General features: G+C 37.2%; 1 protein-coding gene across 1 annotated transcript; it reads right to left on the bottom strand.

The window, feature by feature from the left end:
• Nucleotides 1–6770: 6770 nt before the first annotated feature.
• On the bottom strand, nucleotides 6771–20236 carry PDK4 (pyruvate dehydrogenase kinase 4). The gene is made up of 12 exons (XM_025379246.1): nucleotides 19772–20236; nucleotides 19504–19666; nucleotides 18359–18500; nucleotides 17036–17107; nucleotides 16051–16235; nucleotides 15805–15891; nucleotides 15275–15352; nucleotides 12915–12991; nucleotides 11001–11099; nucleotides 10692–10802; nucleotides 10284–10397; nucleotides 6771–9053 (listed from the first exon to the last, which is right to left on the bottom strand). The coding sequence occupies exons 2-12, from the start codon at nucleotides 19631–19633 to the stop codon at nucleotides 8913–8915; spliced, it is 1236 nt and encodes a 411-aa protein (XP_025235031.1). The 5' UTR covers nucleotides 19634–19666; nucleotides 19772–20236; the 3' UTR covers nucleotides 6771–8912.
• Nucleotides 20237–23120: the final 2884 nt, after the last annotated feature.

The raw sequence follows: 23120 nt of genomic DNA, 5'->3' as shown, positions 1-23120 counted from the left end.
AAAATTAAGGTAAGGGGAGCTGATGCCTTTATTAGTATAAGTAAGTACAAATAATTTGTCCCTGCCCCAGAAATCATGTTTGTATTCTCATAATCATGAATAAATATAGATATTAAAACAATAGTATTTGTAAATTAAATTTTTATGTTCACAGATAGGCTACAACGCCCTTGGGTGTAGGAATCCTTGTGATTCATTATGGAGTTCCTAGTGCCCGGGAGCATGTGGTACTTAAATCTTTGTTAATGGCTGGTTGAACAGGTAAGTGAATTGTCTTAGTGCCTGAAGAATAGGTAAGTGTCATTCAGTAGAATGTGGGAGCTGATCTAACAACCCAAAGCTGCTGATGGCTCAGCGGGTAGGTAGGGCTTTCTTGAAATATTTGTCTGAAGAATTCCAGCGACCTAAAGTTGGTGGAATTGGGTCAAGTCTGATGAGGCCAGTAAGGGTGTCCCTCTCCCCTGTAGACTAGTCATGGGTTACTCATTTGCATGGCCTCGGGTATTCTGCTGCCTTGGTGCTGTCCTGGGTGCATTCCTTGAAGGACTGTTTCTACAGAGCAAAGGCTCTGGAGTGTATAGTGCCTTAGTTCCCCAGTCTCAGCTCTGCCCCTTGATAGGGCCAGTTTATTCAACTTCGTTGTGACTCAGTCTCCGATCTGTAACATGGGTGGGATAATAATACACAGTTATTGTGAGAATAAAAGAAGCCAGTTTGTTCATAGGAGTTAACATAATGGATTGTTGTGATGAAAAAAAAAAAGTAGTAATTTCTTTTTCTTGTTTTCTTTCTTTCTTTATTTTTGTTGTTGTTGTTTTTTGTTTTGAGACGGAGTCTCACTCTGTCACCCAGGCTGGAGTGCAGTGGTGCGATCTCGGCTCACTGCAACCTCTGCCTCCCGGGTTCAAGCGGTTCTCCTGCCTCAGCCTCCCGAGTAGCTGGGACGACAGGCGCACGCAGCCATGCCCGGTTAATTTTTGTACATTTCAGTAGAGACGGAGTTTCACTGTGTTGCCCAGGCTGGTCCCAAACTCCTGAGCTCAGGCAATCCGTCCACCTTGGCCTCCCGAAGTGCTGAGATTACAGGCGCGAGCCCAAAATCCTTAGAAAAATACAGGACACATAAGTTCCATAGTTTTTTTCTAATTTACTATTCAATTTAAAAAGGTTTCAGAGAGAAAAGAAAGTCTAGTGAAGCCAATTTCTATTTTAATACCTGAAAACATATTTTATGGCTACTGAAAAATATAGTTCAAAAGAAATCAAATCAACATTATTGTCTCTGGTTAAGAAAGCTTTTCTCTAAGTATTATGACAAGTTTTATCCCTAAAATAATTTCCCCCAAATTAGTGCATGATAAATGAAGATTCTGCCTGAAACTATCTGAATTACATAAAAAGAATAACATCAGATTCTACATAAAATGCAAGGTATATTTTTAGTTACAAAGAACTATTGTCAGATATTCTAAGAAAAAAGTAAGAAAATATTTTCTACTTTTTCTAACAAGCCAGGGTACTGTTTTCAAAGCTTTTAAAGAACCTTGTTTTTTTTGCTTTTGTTATCTTTCTAAGGTCCTACTTTCACAAGATGAAATATGATATTTAGAAGGGGAAAGAGGCTGCCTAGGGAACAACTGAAGCCTAATTGTTACTTTAATGGCTTAAGCCTCCTTTCATCCGCTAGACAAACAATTATTGAGAGTGTGCTCTGGGCAAAGTGCTGTGTTAGGCTGTCTAGATATATATTTATAATGTGTAGTGAGCCAGCTTCTCCTCTGTGTTCAGGGAGGTGCAGCTTTGCAGCGCTCTCAATGGGACCTAAAAGAGTTAATAGATCTCATTAGGTAACACATGGCACCACCATCCACCCAGTTTTTGGTTGGATAGCATTACTGAAGAGGCCAAGGTCTCGGTTTGATCCCTGTCTGAACAGGTTTCAGCCTTCCTCAGCAGTTTCAGGTCACAGACCATACTTTGATCTAAAAACTGAACCCAAGAGTCACAAACAAGCAATAGGGTGTACTAGAACACATTTGTTACTATCACTGATACATTGCGTGCTTACACTGTGTGACTTCCTATCTTAAAGATCATACTTTATTTTTATTGCAATCAACTCATTTGTTCAAGAACTTAATATATGGATCCAGTCTCTAATGCTTAAATAGTATTATTGATAAAATAACTAATGCGTATATAGTATTTCTTTCTTTTTTTTGTTTTTTTTTTTGTTTTGTTTTTTTGAGACAGAGTTTTGCTCTTGTTGCCCAGGTTAGAGTGCAATGGCACGACCTCAGCTCACTGCAACCTCTGCCTCCCAGGTTCAAGCAATTCTCCGTCTGAGCCTCCCGAATAGCCTGGATTACAGGTGCCAGCCACCACACTCAGCCAATTTTTTTGTATTTTTAGTAGAGACAGGGTTTCACCATGCTGGCCAGTCTGGTCTCGAACTCCTGACCTCAGGTAATCCACCCGCCTTGGCCTCCCAAAGTGCTAGGATTACAGGCATGAGTTATCGCACCCAGCCATGTATATAATATTTCTTATGTGCCAAGCACTGTTATAAATACTTTATGTATATTAGCTCATTTTAATTTTCATGACACCCCTGTAAGGAAGAGCATATAATACTACTCCCATTTTACAGATTGGGAAACTGAGGAAGAGAGAAATTATGTAACTCCCAATAGCTATGAAGTGGCAGAGCTGGGATGGAAAGCTAGGCAGTCCAGCTCCAGAGTCTATATGTCTGACAACTACGACCCTTGGGTGCAAATCCATTGTTTCAACTCATCAATCAATATATATCAATGCTCTCTTTGGTTATCTGAATATTACATTCTCATTTCAGAAAGTTGTACTAATTGCTACACTGTATTTTGTAAATGAACTGACAATATACATGGTCTTGAGATTTTACTCAACAGGGCGATTTGGATCTTTTTACCATTCTATTATCTCTTTGATACCCCAGGTGCCACATCCAGACATTCAAACTATCTTCAGTTGAGCTCCCGTTTACCTTTCCAACTTTCTCTCCAGATACTTTCTTCAAAGTTCTTCTTTCCATTTTCCGTACATAAATTGTCTTCTTTTCACCTAGTCACTTTAGTCTGAAATCACTTTTCTTTCTTTAAATTTTTTATAGTAATTCACATGAGTGCATTAACCTGGCTCTCTCTCTATATATAGGTATATATATTTTATGATAGGTACATACATATATAGGTATTATATATGTATTATATATAAATATATAATACATATATGGTGTGTATAGATATATAAATATATAAATACATATATGGTGTGTGTGCATATATATATAAATATATATATGGTATTATGGTATCTTCTCTATTGTTGCCTTGGAGTGTTATAAAAATCCTTGGCCACAATTTAAGTTCTTACATGTTTGTATCTTGACTCTTCAAATTTGCAATAGGATGCTAAACTCCTTGAGGGCAAAAACCTTATATTAAGCCTGAAATAAAAGGTTTAAATTAGTGTGTGTATATATTACAGCCATGATCCATCTGGAAACAAGCATAAATCCTTCCCAAATTGAAAAAGAAATGCTGAGGGCCATTAAAAAGTACAAAGATGGATGGCATTGGTCTTAAGTCAGTAGAATAAACTGCTCAATTAGAGATTATTCCATTGCTTTTCTCTGTCTTTCCAACTCATCGAAAACATATCAATTATGAAATGTTTTTTCATATCTACTATTCGCAAGACAGGCTTAATGTCATGGTCTTTACGTAGGTATGTATAACTCATGGTCCCAAATTGCAGGGAACACACAATCTAGTTGGGCTTCTGGACTTTATACCTATCTGTAACATGTAACTAGCACCCCTAGCAGTTATAAGTATTAAAATTGTCCTGACCATGTGAGAGTTTACAAGAGGTTGGCATGCCCAGTCCATGAAGGTCAGATTTAACCTGGGCCCAGAAGATTGTAAAAAACAGAGAACAGAGGAAGGGTATTTCAGGTAGGCATATTTACAATGAGCAAAAAGAAACATGTTTGTTACATATTTAGAAAATAGTATTCTGAATGGTTCAGTAATGGAAGATATAAATTGTAAGGTTGAAGTGCATAAAACTGTAAATATCATATACATTTCAGATTCTTAGGCCCTGGGAAGCCAGTAAGGGATTTTGAGCTTGGCAGTAATATTATGAGAAGGCTGGTTTAGGAGAATGAATCTGGCATTATAGTGCAGGTAGACTGAAGAGAGATTGGAGGCAGGGTATTTAGTAAAGAATTACTAGAAAACTTACATTCAGAGACTTTAGAATTTGGCATGCCTTTCTTGTACAAAACCCATTTAGGTAGAGGAGAAGATTGAAACTCAAATAGGTAAAGAGAATTGCATAAGAACATGATAAAATATTTTTGTTTTAAAGTCTATTTCGGTTTTTAATAATCAATTTATAATAAAAATCATCATCTTTAAAAATGAACTTAAAAGAAAAAGATTGAATCAAGGGCAATTCTACCAAATATCTATCTATATCACTATCTATCTGTCTATATTTGGGTAGAAACACAGTAAATAACATAGCTATATGAAATGGATAAAAACTTAGATTTTGCCATTCACTAGACTATTTGTCTTAGATATTAAAGCATCCTTTTACATGTATGGAAAACAGTATACCAATAAATAATTTCTAGCTATATTGCATTATTTGACAACCAGTCCTGTGTAATTTCCATTACATTAATGGTAGCAGTAAACATGAAAATGATGTCTCATGATTCGTTGATGACCTTTATTATTTTGTTGCTGGATTTATTAAGACAGCTCACATCATTTTCATATCATTTAATAGATTCAACATGTTTTCAAGGTTACTGACATTTCTGCTGGTTTTGAGTGGCTTTTAATGTTTATTTGCACTTGGGCAGGAACTGAAAAATCCCATCAAAAGACAGTTATTCATTTCCATTAAGGAGCCATGATGTATGGATGGTAATATGTTTTCATCTGAGTCCAAGGTAAATGCAAAGAAAGAATACTCATAAAATCTGAAGCTCTGGCCCATTTGCTCAAGAAATTTCCTTAGTAGTGATAACATTAGCCATTATTTAATTTATTGTGATATATGTAATAATTTCACAGCCAAAGGCCACCGATGGAAAGTGACATTAAACAAAAATGAGTTGCAGTTTAATTGGTTTGGAAACACATCTCAGAGTGTCTGCAATATTATAAAACTTCTTTAATACATCTTCCAGCATGAGATCTTATAAACTTTGATGTACTATTACTTAACACAGAGTTCCAATCTATCCTTAAATGCAGGGATACTGTTCTATGGCCAGAAGTTTATTCATGTGTTCATTTATGTATTTAGGCAGTGAATGTTTATTGAGTGCCTAGTAACTGCGATATAAGGTAAAAAAAGGATAAATGTTTTTTAAAAAAAGACATATGTGGATGGAATGCTAATGAAGATAGAACCCTGCTGCTCTAGGTGTTCATAGTAGGACTCTTATATAGGCTTTGATGTGACTTCTTATATAGGCTTTTATGAAATTATAAAAGTCTCTTAATTCTTCCACCAGGACAGACCAAGATGATCAGGAGATTTCACACACATTTTCAGTGTTGGTATACATCTAAATGTAAGTGCATCCCTGAAAGTATAGTAGGAGAATAAAGGAATTATCACGATTGATGCCCAGGTTACTAGCTCACAATGATCTCTTTCTCTCTCTTTGCATATGCATTGGTGGTTGAGATCAAACACTATTCCTAGCCAAATGTGGAATTTGAGAGAAATGGTCTAAAGATAGTTTTGGTGGAAATTTGGCCCACTTGATGGTACTTGAAAATTAGTTTCCTTTGGAGCATACACATTGACTTGAGTCAGATATATGTGTGCAGACATGGAGAGTTGTAGGATTCAAAGTTTTACACTTATTAAGAGAACATGAGTGAAGATTCTAAGACTGTGGAGTGCACTAATTCCCTACTTCCCTGGCAGCTTTGTCCAAGAAACTGTACAGCTAGATCTTGTGCACGTGTGCAGGTGCGTGCTCCTCTTAGCTACACATGGTGCAGTGCTTCCTCAACAGAAGCAGAAAAAATGAAGACAGTCAAGGAAATAGAGAGTCTCACTGTCAACTTCACTAAAGGTATTTTAGTAAAATGTCAACCTTACTATAGGATTTTTAGGGTCTAATGCCTTAGGCTAATGGCATTTTTTATTCAAATATGATTATTTTGACAAGATTTATAATTTAGTTATGGCAAACTCATTCCACTGTTATCATTTAATTCTAATCTATTTTCCTCCTTTTCTTCCCTCCTTCCCTTCCCTCCTCCCCACCCCAGTCACCCATTTGTAGAACCTTGCCAATAAGGGCATTAGGAAGGTGGGCAAAGAATGTTGTCTAATGATAAAGTAGGATTAAAATAGTAAAGAAAAGCACTAAAGAGAGCAAAGATAATACATACCACAATTTAACTTAGTAATTTCTATCCTATTTCCACCTTATTATTACTCTGACATTTAATCCAGAAGTCATTGGGAACCTAAGTTATCTAATTATTTTGGTACTCCATTGTTTGTATGCAAACCCAGACATAAAATGAAACCTTAAATTTACAGAAATATGCAGAGAACATATGCATTGCAAAAATGATTATTGTATACAAATTTATAGGCAAACACACCATTGTACTGTGTTATCTTAACTCAAATTCTTAGTACCTTGAGGTAAAGCGAGAAAAGAACTTTAAAAGACAATGTCTTCTATTATCATAAAAAATATTTATTATAAAAAATTATCACATTTCTCTGTACATAGCATAAAGATAAAAACACAATGTATACATTAATAATTTAAGTGGGCCTGAGTATTCAGTATCCTTCTACTAGAAACCCTAAAGCTCTTCCACAGATTTCACAAATACCAATGTAGATTATTTCTATTTTATCAAAGTCCATTTGCACCATTAATGTAATTGAGATACTAACGTTTCTTTTTTCTAGTGTTTTAAAGATAGTTCACAGTGTTTAGGTTAATTAATTAATCAACTGATTTAAATCTTTGGTAAATACAAGTATTTACATGTAAAAATGTTTAGCTCAAATTTCAGTAAAAAACTGAAATGACAAATAACCTGCTGCAAACTGTTTTGTATAATCAGAAATGTGAGCTGGACTTCCACCATTAAGAAATGTTACTGTCTAGGACTTCTGATGATAAAATCTGAAATCCACAAAAAAATAGTTGAGCTTCTATTACCATTACCAGAAGCACCACAACACTAGGCCACCACAAAATTACACACAAATGTCAAATTCAACATATAAACCATACTGATTATTTTACAATGCAGAAAATTCTCCTTTTTTTCTATATGCCAGTTTAAATGTTAATTGACACAGATAAGTTTATCTCATAAAAGCCTACCATCTTGTAAGAGTGAGAGCCAGTTAAAGAATCCATACTGCTTTCAAAAACACCAGCTCTTCCTCTTGCCAATGACACATGCATGAAAATACAGACTTTTTTTGAAATAATTTGTGGGGAAAATAGAAAAGTGCCTGCCTTCTGCTTCCCTCTCTACCTATATCCTTTCTTTCCTTCCTGCCTTCTTTCATTTTTCCCTTCCTTCTTCTCTAAGAGTATTCAGTGCCACTGCCTGCCAAACTTCAAATTATACCTTAACTCTCGCAAAAATACCATATGCATTTCAGGTGTCATTCATTAGCTCTCGGTCACAATGATTCACAAATGAAAGCATGCTCACATGAGAATCTCTTACATCCAGGCTATTTGTTTTAAAAAATCACTCTAAAAGGTACTTAAATTCTAATGTTCTTGAGTCACTTGTGAATTAGAAATTTTTAAATAGACATATTAATGCTGGAGTGTACAGAATATAATTAAATATATCAAAAATATATCTTTTAAGCCTAGAAAATGGATGCCTTTGGATTACCATCATTTCAGGATAGAGAAAAGCCCTTCTTACTGAGTTAGGCTCTGAACATGTGATTTCTTTCACTAACACTAGTTTTTCCAATCTGCTGACTTATTTATAAGCAAAGCAAAGTAAGAGATATTTTTGCTGTTACTTTGGCAATTCTCTCTCCAATCCCCAACATCCTGAGTTCAGTGCACATCTAACAATTCACTCAAGACCAGGCACCTGACAATAAGTGTTCACTTAGTGTGTAAAGTAAACAGGAAAAGCAGCATAATAAAGGAGCTGTGTTTTTATCAGAGGAGCCTTCCTTCTGAGATTTTACATAAGTTGATGCCTTCACTGCAACCTTGAATAAAATGTTTTGAATTTTGAAACATTTGAATAAAATGTTTGAATGCTTTGAATAAAATTCCTCCTCTTTCAGCGTAAACCTTATTTTAGTCACCAGCCTTTCCTTCCAGAGCACATAAATATGTTCAAAATGTATATTTACATACATTTCTAACCACATAGTGTAAACTAAGTTTTAATCCTTTGCATGGCAGGAAAATGCTGGTATTCTGACACCAATATCTTTTGATGTGAACAAGAGGCCTAAAATATTAGTCTATTGAAACTGCTAACTGCCATCTTCACGCTCACTCCCTTTCTCATTCTTGTTATCAAAAACAGATGGAAAACTGAGGCTTATTTCTTTGGGATTTTATATAAACTCATGAGTTATTCTACATAAAAAAATAAGGAGCCGACCATCTGTTAACTCCTGTAGTCTTGCACTAAGTTCTCCTGGGTCACAGAAACAAGCTCCAATCCTCATTGGATCAGTGTTCTGATTAAGGAGTTTTCGTTGCTGTTGTTTGTTTTGGAGGAAACAAGGGTTAACACACAAACATTCAGGAAGCAGCACTGGTGCAGACCCACTTTGATCCCATAAAGTGTCTTGAGTGTCCCTCTTCACATGGCCGCTTCTTTTGCCAGGTTCTTTGGTTCCCTGCTTGGGATACACCAGTCATCAGCCTCAGAGCTCATCTGATAATGTTTGAAGGCTGACATGTTAAAGACTGGAAGTTTTTCTATAGACTCAGAAGACAAAGCCTAAAAGAAAAGGGGGGAAAAACATGAGACCAAAGACATTATGCATGGCATAATTTGCACTTGAAGTTATTATTCAAAATACATTCAGAGGTAAGTATCCAAACACTCAAATACATTCATTTAATTGATACAGTAATAAGAGCACACTGGTGTCTGCACTCAGTCTATTGCTCTTTCTCAATAGTTTGAAGGCTTTTGCTCACTTAAGAAGTGAATACATTAACTGTTTCAGGTGATCAAAGGCCATTTGGCAAGTAATTCCAGTGCAAAAAATGGGAGCCTGAAAGTTTAATGTTTTAGTTGTTAATATCTGTAAATATATTTTCAGTTGAAATAGTTGGCAAATGATGAACAGAATCAAGACAGTGCTCTTAACAAAGAAATTGAGGCTTTACCAGAAACAGAAAAACATGCACCAAGTTTTATTTATTATTTTTTTTAAACGGAGTCTAGCTCTGTTGCCCCAGGCTGGAGTGCAGGGGCACCATCTCGGCTCACTGCAACCTCTGCCTCCTGAGTTCAACAGATTCTCTTGCCTCAGCTTCCTGAGTAGCTGGGGTTACAGGCGCCCGCCAACATGCCCAGCTAATTTTTGTATTTTTAGTAGAGATGGGTTTCACTGTGTTGGCCAGGCTGGTCTAGAACTACCGAACTCGTGATCCACCCGCCTCAGCCTCTCAAAGTGCTGGGATTACAAGCGTGAGCCACTGTGACCGGCCAACATGCACCAAGTTTTTAAGTTCAAACAGTGAATGTCTGGCACCCCACTGACAGTTTGCGAACAGTCAGCTTTCCTTTCCCAGGATTTCTAACAAGGTCAGCTTAAGGTCCTGAGTATCTTGATACCTGTTATTTTTTCAGGCTGGAACATTATTAGCATATACTTCCCACAAATCTAAGTAAAATAAAAGTACAGCTACTCTCATAGATGCCAAAAGGAGTTGCCTTAAAAACTTTGCATTAGCATGTCCTCATTCTGAAACTTTGGTAATGTATTAACACTTCTCAGGAAGCAATTTTGCTTCACTTGAGGCAGGTAGTATGGCCCAGCTTCCTCTTTGGTAAGTTATCATATTAAATAATGTACACACACCCAGAAACAGAATAGAATGACCTGTGGTCATTTGCATTAACTCAGTTTGGGGAATTCACTCTGGACCATAGCACTGAGGGCTATAAAAGCAGCAATGGTTTTAGAAATAGGATTTTGCTATTGAATTCAAGGGATACCTTTAAGTAGATGACAGCATCTGTTCCATATCCTGATAAAGAGTAGAGATTCAGATCTCCTTGAAAGTACTTGGCATAGAGACGAGAAATTGGCAAGCCATAACCAAAACCAGCCTAGAGAAGAGAGATGTTATCAGGTAAAGAAGTGTACGCGATCAATGAAATACAAACAAATAGGAAATTACTGTCCTCACTGATACTAATGTCCTAGAACCTAAATAAATATCTTCTACTTCCAATCAGACACCCCTTGTTTCACCATTTTTAGCTTGCTTTATCCTGCATTCTCATATCCTTCATGTCTAATTTTACTAAATTGATCAACTTGTCTAAATAATCCCTTGCGATCCTTGCTCTACATTTAGAACTAGGTGGCTGAGATTAATTTAGCCAAATAATTGTTCTTACCAAAGGAGCATTCCGGGAATTATCCATCACAGGCGTTGGTGCAGTGGAGTATGTATAACTAAAGAGGCGGTCAATAATTCTCAGGGGAACACCACCTCCTCTGTCTGAAATCTAAAACAAACAAACAAGTCATCAGAGCCACACATTAAAAACAATGTCTATTTGTCTAAATAAAAATGGCTTTCCTTCATTTAAAAAGCACCTGGCATCTATGACTGTTATCTACTGCAAAAAGCAGAGAGTTTTGTTACTATTGACCCTATTTAATTCTCTCAAGAGACACCCAAAAGAAAGACAGAGAATGGTTACCTTAATTGTGAGGTCTTCTTTTCCCAAGACAACAATCACCTCAATTGGTGTAAGGGAAGGCCGATTTTCCTGGTGTTCAACTGTTGCCCGCATTGCATTCTAAAGGAAACCAAACCGTAAGGAATTCAATGGCAGAGGAATGAGGGACAATAAATATCTGTTTTTTTAATGTTTAAAATAAAAGTAGCACAGGGAGGGTAATTCAAAGTTCCTATTTTTTTAAGTTAGTAGTAAAACAGCTTTGTAAATAGCCATTTATGAATGTGTCATGTAGGATGTATAATGAAAAATATTCATTTACTGTGTAATATAGCTCCTGGGAGTAATGTCTAATGGAAAAACAATTCTGCTAGCTGTCAAGTTCTTATTTGTAAGCTTAATTTAAATGTGGAAATTGGTTTTTATAGTCCATTTCCTAGCTCTCCCTTTTCTGTCTTTCCATTGCATTTTACATCCAAGCACCAAAGACTATTACATAACAAATGAACAGTGAATCACTGAACCAATTTATTGGTTTTCATAAAACTTGCTGTGAAAAGGTTGTTACTATTTAAGAGGACAGTTGATAATTCTAAATTAAATTTCAGTTTGCATTTGATTATCATCTAACTTTCACTACTGATGGCAAAATAACTCTATGAGTTGCATCATTCAACTTAAAAATAGATCAAATCAATGAAAAAGTATCCTTTGTCCTTTAACACAGAGCAAACTAAAAGAAGTTTTCAGTCTATTGGCTGAATATCATACAGATACAGTCTTGGTTTTCTTAACCCATTTTCCTTTCTCACCACCTATCCGCTTTCTGCTTTCTGGTGTTATATAATATTAAGTTCTAGTCATTAGCTGGAGTGAAATAAAGTAGATCAGATGTTTGTAGTACAATCAATACCTCACAGCAGTAATATTAGAATAAGTTAGGAAACGGGAAGTTCCGGAAAGAGTTATGTCAGAATTAGAGCCAGATTTCACTTTTTTTAGCCTGCCTTCTCTCCAATTCAGGGGACTCTTGGGAAGCACCTAAAAGCTTAAGGTGTTTTTCTATTTTTTGGTTTAAGTTCAATTTGATCTTAATTTAATTTGATCTTAGGACGCATGAAAGGATTTGATTCTTAGCACCAGGCTGCCTCAGACCAGTAACATCTGTACCCTTTGAGAGCTTGTTAGAAATGCACATTCTCAGACCTAAAGAATCAAAATCTCTGGGGTGGAGCCCAAGAATCTGTGTTTTAACAAGTCCTGCAGGCGATTCTAATGCACACTACAGTTTGAGAAGACAGCTCAACAGGCCTGCTAAGAAAAGTGTGCATTTGGACCAGCAGCATCACCCCTTAGCTTATTCAAAATTCAGAATCTCAGGCCCAACTCTAGACTTCCTGAATCAAAATTTTCACTTTAACAAAGTCCCCATGTGATTCATATGCACTTTAAAGTAGATGATTGAAGGAAGTACTGACTTTGCTCTGAGCACATTCTGGACTCTGAATGGGGCCATGCCACCTACAGGAATTCTGGACCTGAACCTCTGAGTTTGGAGTTGGACCAGCCTGTGGGGGTGGAGGTAACAAGGCCTTATTCACTGAAACATTCACCCCATGACCTCTCTTAATGAATGAATAAATGACTGGTGCTTTGATGGACACCTGAAAAAATAGTAGGAACCTCTTCTTGGCTCTAAAGCATTGACACATCATGAATTGTATGATGCATTCTCAAATACGTGTTGATGCTACAATGAGCTACATGTACTTCGTCAAACATTGACTGTGTAGTTACTTTCTCCTAGGAGGACTAGAAGCATTCTTGGGAAAAGATATTGAGGCTCCTGTTTTGTGGCAAATAATAAAGGAGATAAAAATATAACTGTTAAACCTTTTTAAAAGGTAAAATTTCAATTATTGTGAAGTATCGTACCTTAAATAGTTCAAAGAGCATATGATGGAGGTGAGAAGGAACATACACGATGTGAATTGGTTGGTCGGGAAATTTTCCTAGAAAAATAAAATTCATGAAGATTTTGTAAACAAATACTTCACTAAAATAAACCACCACATTCATGTGATTGACATTTTAGATTTCAAGAGGGTTGGCATATTCTCTATCTTCTCCCTCCCCAAATCCTGCCCTAGAACCTTCCCGCTTAAACAGTACATACTACTGGCTTATGTACAAAATGTTATTGTAGTTGCTACATAGTATTCTTTGGTTAATTGTTTTTTTGTAGAGATGGGGTCTCACTATGTTGTCCAGGTGAGTCTGAAACTGCTGGCCTCAAGCGATGCTCCAGCTTTAGCCTCCCAAACTGCTGGGATGACAGGCATGAACCACCTTGCTCCATATGATTAATTTTTGTATTTCTCCACAAATGTATGAAGTTGGGTAAGTGTGGAAGAATAGTGCTACAAATTAGATTTTGTGGATTATTTCTATTTTCACCATTTTTGTACTGGACAATTTCAGAGTCAAAATTATATGTATTTTAAGATAGAAGGGAAAAACTGTGCTTATAGCATAATATTGAAATTAATGCTAACTATAATTTTCATATTTTTAGTGCATGGTAAAATAATACACCTGATTTTTCTTGTTTTTTTGTATCACCCAAACATTAAATCTTATATGCTAAATATGCTCAAATTTTACCAAGAGGATAAAGAAAACAGAGAAACAAAAACCTCTTAATGCTTTTTGAAAAGAAAAATAAAAAGTAAAATAAAATTAGAAAAAAAAACATAAAAGAAAAATAAAAGTATTATTCTTCAGTATTCCAGGCCTTGGCAAAGTTTGAATCAGAAAACACAAGGTCTGGCACAAGCCCCTGTTTATTTTGTCAAACAGTTGGAGCAGTTTATCTACTAGTATTATGCAACAACCCTGTTTATGCTCAGAGATATGTTCCATTCTTTATTTGCTCTTCTACTTTTAGTTTAGTGTTTACTTACATTTGCATGTCCCTAATCTGTTAGGCTACTCTTTGAGCAACTTGATTTAAACTCTCACCATAAACAAACTGTTGCTGTATAAATATTACTTGAGAAAGATGTTTACTTTAAATAGAAAAAAGAAGTAATTCCAATTTAAATATACTGTTTTAAGATGCAACTATTTACCAGAACAGAATGGGAAGGGGTGAAAATAGTGCCTTTCATTCATCATGTAATCACTTCAGTCATTCAGACAGTATGGGAAGACCTTGTCAGAAATGAAGTTTTGCTTGTTTGTTTTTCTGAGACAGGGTCTCACTCTGTCACCTGGACTGGAGTGCAGTGGGACAATCACGGCTCACTGCAGCCTTGACTTCCTGGTCTCAAGTGACCATTCCACCTTAGCTTTCTGAGCAGCTGGGACTACACGTGTGTGCCACCGTGCCTGGCTAATTTTTACTTTTTGTAGAAACAGTGTCTCCCTTTATTGCCTGGGCTGGTCTTGAACTCCTGGGCTCTGGCAGTCTTTGCACCTCGGCCTCTCAAAATGCTGGGATTACAGGTGTATGCCACTGAACCCAGCTGAGTTGAAGCTTTTTGAAGTATGTTCTCCTTCCAGAACAGTAGTCTAAACCAATAGTGCAATTTTTTTTTTTTTTTTTTTTTTGTATTAGGGTGAAGGCATTTAACATGAGATCTACCCTTTTAACAAAATGTTAAGTGTACAATACAATATCGTTAATTATAAGCACTATGTTGAACAGCAGAACTCTAGGATTTATCCATCTTGTGTAACTGAAACTTTATATCTGTTGGATAGCAACTCCCCATTTTCCCCTTCCTCACAGCCCCTGACAACTACCATTCCACTCTGCTTCTGTGAGTGTGACTATTTTAGGCATCTCATATAAGTGGAATAATGCATCTGTCACTGGCTTATTTCTTGCAGTGAAATTTAAAGTATTTTTGTTTCCCGGTCTTATGGGTAACCTCTTTAAGAGGATATTTCCACAGCTATATCCTCCCTACTTCTGGTCTCCTTATCCCTCATATTCTACCGCAAGTAATCTTTCTTTGATCTAAGATATTGGAAAATAGTTGCTACTTTAATCCCATATTATTTGTTCAAAACATTCTTCTTTATGAATCCTCATTAGCAACTGAATAGGCAGAATTGGAGCCTTCCAGTTGAGACAGTTAAAGAGAACCTTGTCTTCAAAAAAAAATGTGTACAAACTCTAGGCAAGAGAAAAAAGGAACACAGAAGTTGCTTTATATTTACAAAAAAAAATCGTATTAGGAGAATACAGAATTTTCCATAGGTTAAAATATATTTTACTTAAAACTTACCATTCACTTGTGTGAGCTTTAATTCTGGAGATGTTAAATAATACTGATCACAGAGCATCCTTGAACACTCAAAGGCATCTGGAATAGAAGTTGTTTTTTATAACAATGAAATGAATTTATGCCAAGTACAGTTCTCAATTAATCTTCAGTGTCTGTATCGCCCTACTATAAAATATGCACTAAAGTACAGGTTTATGTACATAAAAATATATTTTAATATTTTATTGAAGAAAAATTAAGACAGTGTTTGCACTGCAGTTTTAGCAATACAAATATGTGCACTTCAGAGATTAAATACAATATATAAAATATGGCAAGTTAGTCACTTATATTTGGATTTTTAAATAATATTTTAAAGGAATGTTTATACTGTTGACTCTCAAAAGGAAAGGACGTTGAAGATAACATTTATAAAATAAAATGGAACACTCTGTGAACATAAATTCATTCGCAGAGTCACCTCAATTATAGATATGTCAATCATACAGTGTACATTTTCAATAAGGGAAATGCAGAAATATAGAACATACCTTGGACCACTGCTACCACATCACAGTTAGGATCAATGCTTCCAATGTGGGTTGGGTTTCCTGTCTGTGAGTCACTAAATATAAGAACTGTTGAAAAATAAAAACAAAATATTGTTATAAAATTCAGGATAGTGATTAGTACTACCACTGAGAATGTGACCTGCTGATTAGTGAAACATCTAGTCATAGTATGCCTTATATTCTACACCCATGTCTATATACCATGATCATGATGAGCTAACTTACTGTGCTGGTTCATCAGCATCCGAGTAGAAATACGGTTCATGTAAAATCGATCCAAGAAATACTGAAGATTTTGATTGGTGACTGGGTCAACTGTACAGGCATCTTTATACTCTATGATTCCTTGTGCCATTGTAGGGACTACATTATGGTGTCGATTTCGAACTTTGATGAGTGTATCTACAAAGCTAAGCCACAATACTTATGGTTAGTAAAAGTTCAAATACATTTCATTCACTTATACTCCTTAGGTTACTTCACAGAAGGCTAAAGATCTTTTTGCATTACTCATGTGAACAAATCAAATGATAAAACGTTAGTCCTTTATTAGTAATCTCATCACAGATTCTTCCACTAGAGGAGATAATTTCATAAACAGACTCATTTTGTTTCTAGCTTATATGTAAAACTATTAGCCTTATAACCAATGCATTCATCAGATGTATTCATTAAGTCTTCTCTTTATAAACTAACGATTAATATCTAATATCATCATTCTAGAGATGACTCTAGAATGCCATTGTAAAAAACTTTCAAAATTTCTTGTCAGATTTAGAAAAGATTCTTATTTAGGTAGCTAGAAACTATCAGTTACTCTGAAAAAAAATGTTTAATCTCCAATGACACTGAAATGTATTAAAATTATGTAATGGTAAATCCTCCTGCACATCTAATCATTGGAGTAAATTTATAGTAAAAATAGGTCTCCCTAGGGGGAACAAAAATGAGTCCCCTTCACACTTAGCATCATTTCTTCACACTTAGCATCATTTCTTCACACTTAGCATCATTTCTTCACACTTAGCATCATTTTCAATGCCATATTCTTCACTTCCAAAAAACCAACAAGCCAAAACTTGTCATGTGAAAGGGGGTAGTGATTTATTATTCAGAGCTGAATTCCTTTAATTTAGGTATAAAAATATCTTAGGAATTTGTCTGGAAAGAACCAAAGTTTTAAACATTTATTCTAATGCATAGAGCTTACTCTGATAATGCTTTCTGGTCATCTGGGCTTTTCTCATGGAATTCCACCAAATCCATCAGGCTCTGTATATACCTGTAAAGAAGCAGGCGTGCTTTAAGTTTTAAAATTAACAGTCAGATACAAATGGCTGAAAATAGAATAACTTTTTCAAATAATTTTAAAAGAGAAAGTAAGCATTATGTTCAAAATTAAAACTTTCCTCCAGAACATTTGGAAAATAATAAAAATTTAAAATGCTATAATTTTTAATCCTTGACTTTCAAACTTAAAATTTAACGCAAAATGTTTCTTTAACTATTTCAGGTCAGTATTCAGTTTCCTGACTATTTTATTTGGCAAATATTTTCATTTCTTCTAGCAATAATACTTAGAAATAACTTTTTTAAAGCTTTTTATTTTTTTCTACTACATTCATTCATAGAAGAGTATAAGTCTTGACTGCAAAAGTAAATACTACACATTGAATATGTTTTAGATTGTAATTGTCTTATAGGTATATAATACATGTATTTCTTGAATCAATGAACAAAAGGCTGTGCAGTCAGTGGATTAAGATAAGGCTCTCATGCATGTCTGCCACCTGTGCATATCTCGCTTCTGTGATCCAAAAATTTGCTGTTTGGGGTTACCTACCATCTCTAAGCATCAGTATCTTCATTTATAAAATGAGATTATAACAACTGACACTGACTGCTGGCTGTGTGCCAGCTGCTGTCCTAAGTGGGTTTTTTTTTTCTTTTTTTCATGGATTATCTCATTTCATTACACTCAAACATCCCTCTGAGGCATATACTTTACTCTCCTTAATGAGAGATGGGAATAATAATTCAATGGCAATAAAGAGTTTAAGACACTTGCCAAGGATTCCACAACTAGAAGTGACAGAGGCAGGATTTGAACCCAGAGCCCACTCTGCCAATCACTTTGTAAGTGACAAAGATTAGGCCTCCCCTCAATAGTAGTCATTTGAATTGGTTTCTAGGCATAGGATTTCTTTTGCAATATCAAACTCTTATTATTGAAAGTACTCTTCTATAATTCAAAATTAAAATTGCATGCCAATTATTTTTCCAATTTATCCTAGAACTCAAAATTTTATTATAAATTAGTCGACTTTTTCAGGGTAAAAATGTCTGTTTATAGTTTTATAGCTTCCCTAATGATAACTTATCCTAAATTAATTTTAAAATCCCTACATCTTTCAAAAGTAATTACCGTTCAGACAGATCACCTGTTTTCCAATTATGATGTTAACATAGTATAAGAATTCATACCCAGGTAACTGTTTCAAAACTAGAGACTTCAATATGGTTCACCACTTACCAGCTTTTAACTAATTGCACTGAAGAGGTATTTATTAACTGGGTCGGGAGGATATCAATTTCCCTCAGAATGTTGGCAAGCCTCACAGGCAATTCTTGTCGCAAAAATGCAAAAGAAGTTCTTTCACATGCGTTTTCTGAACCTATAATAAACGAAATTAATTTAGTTTTTGGGAAAAAGGTGTGTCTAAATGATATATCTAAATAGCATTAACTATCAAATATTGAACACACACATATTATAAAATTATATTTCACTCTCAGTTGGGTTACTGTTAATCGATAATTCAGGGGCGATTGTCTTCTTAATTGACTATCTCTTGTCTTCCTATTTTCCTTCCTTTCCTTTCGTCTTTCCTTCTTTCTTTTAAAAAGTGACAAATACAGGATAATTATTGTCTTCTCTTTTTGAAGAGGATTCACTTCCAAGAAGTAAGAATATCCCACAGTTCTTAGCATTTTTTAAAGACTGCAGGATTCGGTCACACCACAATGTCAACAACACAACATCCTTTAATGAGTGTGGACATGAAAGATGGGGGATAAGAGGCTGGAGTGGGAGCTGTAATATTTCCAGAACAATGATATCACATTTAAACCCTTGAAACTTTCCTTATAAGATTATTGCAACAAATGTGTAAATATTTTCAGCAATCATGCAAATATATGGAAAGCTATAACGATAGACAAATCTGTAGGGATGCAGAGAGATGTACCCTGTGGAAGGATGCCGGTGGCCAAGGAATAAAATCTATTAATTTGAGGCTATTTAATACCATTTAGAATCTTCTCCAAACAGTACTATGCTGTGAAGGAGGGGAAAAAGTTTCCAGTCCACTGTTAAACGGTGACCGAAAGCAAAAAGTAATTTGACTGGAAGAACGGGTCAGAAAGAAGAGTGTGCAGATGAAGCCAAACCTTATCCAGTGAAGGCAGGCTTGTAGGTGGCCTTGACCTGGCGGCACCCTGTCAGAAAGTAACCAAATCTAGGAAAAGGAAAGGTGTGCTGTCGTCGAGGCTCCAGGGCTCAGCAGCAATGTGAACCCTAGTTATTTTAGCTTGATCCTAGCCTCCCTCTCCCGAGGCTGAAAGTTAAAGCAGTTCCCCATCCCCAGGACCCAGCTTGGGCCCTGTGTCCCCTCTCACCAAAGTCCAGTAGCTGCTTCATGGACAGCGGGGAGGGGCTGTAGCGCGAGAAATGCTCGACCTCTCGGGGCACCAGGCCGGCGCCGCTGAGTGAGCCAGCGCTGCGCAGCACGAAACGGGCCGCCTTCATCTTGACGCCCACCCGGCCTTGGAGGGACTGTGGCTCGCTTGAGGGGCTAAGGCTGCTCGCAGCAGAGCCTGGTTCCGAGGGGGCGCGGCGCGTCCGGGCGAGGACTGCAGGTGCGCCGGCTGTCTCGTGCGCCCGGGCCTGGGCTAGGGTTTGAGGGTGCCGCGGAGTGAAGAGGCTGGGCAGCGAGTCGGAGATGCAGTGGGTTGAAACTCAAGTTCGCGTCTTCCCACCAGCCGCCGCCGCCCGAGGTTTTATTTGTTTCCCCGCACTCTCCCCCCGAGTCCCAAACAGGAGGAGTCCCTGGAACTTGGAGACGCGCCCTGAACTCCAGGCCGCGCCAATCAGATCACAGAAAGAGGTAGGGGCCCCGCCCCCCTGGCCGCGGTCCCCGCAGAAATGGCCTGACCCGGTGACCACGGAGTGCCCTGGCACCGGTGCCCGCGGCTGTGAGGGGAATAGGGTGGGAAGAACAGGGAAGAGGAAGCAGAAGCAGGTATTTGGGGCAACGTGGGCTTAAGATTAGCCTCTTGGGACAGGGCTCCAAGTCGCGTGGGCTGGGGTCCCGCCCAGGCTCGTCCTTGTTTACAACTCGGAGGCTGTCTCAACGTCAAGCACTCCTGGCCACAAACTGTGTCGAAGAGTTTGGGCTCCGAGCGCTCATTGGTCCTTTCTCAGAGCAGGGCTTTTACAGTAGCCAACAAGCTGCGTTCAAAAGTATGGGCTTCTCTGCCACTGGACAGAGAGAAAGGAATAAACAACCTAAAGACGTGCGCCCCCACCCCCACCGCCCCCTTTTCTTCAGAAGAGACCGGCACAGGGCAGGAACTGTACGTTCCTTTTGCTGAGACTTGAGGAGCTGCCCAAATACATTTACTTTTTCCTGTGGTAATAAAAGGCCACATCAATTCGTTCTTCTCCGGCAACACATTCTTTCCGTTAGGTTTAGTTCTATTAATTAAAAACAAAATTAAAAAGGGATCAATTTGTCAGTTTGCCTTACCTTTTGCTGTGATCAGATAATTTGTTCACTCTGACCTGTACGAAATGTCCTTACTCCAAATCTTTATCTGAGACATTCCATTCTACCCTCAAATGTCTGGCACAAGCTGTCTGCTGCAAAAAGTCTTCCTTGATTACTTCTCCCCACTTCTTCCAAATAAGGCCTTGGTCTTTCATAGTATTGTTTCATAGCTATTTATGTTTTTATATTATCCCTCTCTGACTACCTCCTTTCCTGAAAGAGATCAGGGTAGGGACCCTGTCTGATGCATCTTTGTGATTTCTACTTTTTCACTACTCAGTATTTATTAAATTAATGACAGTGGTTGAGACGCATTATCCTGTCATAAAAGTCTCATACTAACCTCCGTTTCCTCTCCTGACACTCTTAAAAGGCCTAGGGAATGAAACCACCGTGTTTGGGAAAGTTGGGAGTAAGAGATTTGGTTACAAATGTAATAGAATGGGAACTAATGGGGTGTTAAAAATGATAATTTGTTATAAAAGACCCCTTTTGACCTCATCCCTCTGCGTTTATTTTATTTTACTTTAAGTAATTAATTTATTGAGATAGAGTCACACTTTGTCTCCCAGGTTGTAGTGCAGTGGCGCCATCTCGGCTCACTGCAACCTCGGCCTCCCGGGTTCAAGCAATTCTGCTGCCTCAGTCTCCTGAGTAACTGGGATTACAGGCACACGTCACCACACCCAGCTAATTTTTGTATTTTTAGTGGAGATGGGGTTTCGCCATGTTGGCCAGGCTGGTCTTCAACTCCTGACCTCAAGTGATCCACCCACCTCGGTCTCCCAAAGTGCTGGGATTGCAGGAGTGAGCCATCGCGCCCAGCCTGCCCCTGCATTTACAAGCAGAATGGGCCACTGTGAAAGTCATGAGTGATCCTAGGCTCTGCTGTCATCCTTTGCCCTTTTCATCTAGGAGACTGCATTAAATCACAGGACAGATTTCCAATTCTATCTCTAGCACGAACTTTCTTCCAAGATCCAGATTCTTCTATTCAATTGGCTATTTGGTTTCTCCATTTGGATGTCTAATAGGCATCAATTTTGCTTCTCTAAAATCAACCACCATTACAAGGGATCTGAAACAGTCCTGGCAAACCCTTTGTCAGTTATGTGGCCTGTGTGGAGGCATCGTATTAGCTCTCCTATTATTTCCCCCATTGTCTATACATTACCTATAGATGGTCTAGAATTTGGGACTTTCTGTTATGACCAAATATTTTGTTCAGACCTTTGAGAAACAGTTGTGTGAAGACATGCAATATTCATGATCTTCCAATGAAGAGGATGGGGCCTGGGTTCTAAGAGAATATTGAGGGATGATCCAAGTATAGACTCTAGCAGTTGCACTTGAGTGAGACAGAAAAACAACCAAAAACACAACAGCTCAAGCATTTATCTGAAGCTGAAATAGTTGTGGGAATATGTGGGAATATGGGGAATTTCATCTCCACTTGTAGACAGGTTTTGATGCCACTATTATTTATATTTTTGTACTTGGAATCCTTTATTAAATATTTGCATAGCTTGATGCAGCAAAGAAATGTGTTCAAGTAGCCAAAAAACTAAATAAGAATCTCTTTGATGAAGCAAGTAAATTTAAGGTAAAAATCCCTTCTTTTTCTTAGGTTGGGTCCTAACAACATAAGTAAAAAGTAAAGCATGCATTTGCTTTTCTCACTGTATGTGGAACCTGGAATAGGCAAAAATATATATTACAAAGAATTATACTTTGATTTTCAGACAAAAGGCAATGGAATTATGCATTACAGGCAGTCTAATTTAGGAAAGTCCCATGTCCCCAAGTACATTTTACCCAGCATTACTACTCTATGTGCTGTGGATTGATTAAAGATCAGGTGAAATCATATGATGTTCACAGAGATGACTTAGGGCTAAATGTGAACTGAGGTCGCCAAAATTTTGTTTCTATGTCATCCCTTCTAATAATATTTACCAAGTTACTGTCACAGTGCATTGCATTCTTCTGTGTCATTTCTGTATGATGGGAACTGTTATTATAATTGGCAGCATTCATGATAGCTGGCCTAGAAAGGTCAGGTCAAGTTGTTTACCCAGTTGGCTAAGATGCTATGTATTACCATGATTAGAGAGTGACCTGAGAAAAGAGTGGCACTTCTCTTTTCAGGTTGAACACAAATCTTGGAGGTTATCCGGTTGGGACAGAGGTGAAACAAAAATATTATTTGGGGGCAATGGGTATGACAGATCCATGCATTCATTTGAGTAAAAGTAAACCATGAGAAGACTATTAAATGATTAATGCTAAGGAGTAGAAGAAGTAATCAAAGCTGTTCCCTTGCATACAATGCTGAACATAACATCCCTGCTTGCAATACCTGATTCCTAAAATTTCCATGGGCACCTTACCTAGCATTAAATGAATTCTGTTCAGTTTGCCTGGAAAAATCTAATAACATAAGGCCACTAGTAGAACTTTCAGAAT

This window comes from Theropithecus gelada, chromosome 3, assembly GCF_003255815.1.
Source record: "Theropithecus gelada isolate Dixy chromosome 3, Tgel_1.0, whole genome shotgun sequence".
In the NCBI taxonomy this organism is placed as follows: Eukaryota; Metazoa; Chordata; class Mammalia; order Primates; family Cercopithecidae; genus Theropithecus; species Theropithecus gelada.
Note: the sequence above shows the minus strand (reverse complement) of the source record. Positions and strands in the feature narration are given on the sequence as shown.

Bases quoted from the DNA above. Each gene is read 5' to 3' on its own strand.
- PDK4 (XM_025379246.1), bottom strand. From the start codon at position 19,633: ATGAAGGCGGCCCGTTTCGTGCTGCGCAGCGCTGGCTCACTCAGCGGC. The intron at 16,236-17,035 runs GTAAGCTCTATG...ATTGTGGCTTAG, and splicing joins GACCAGAAAGCATTATCAGA to CTTTGTAGATACACTCATCA. The intron at 15,353-15,804 runs GTATGTTCTATA...CTTCTATTCCAG, and splicing joins TGTGGTAGCAGTGGTCCAAG to ATGCCTTTGAGTGTTCAAGG.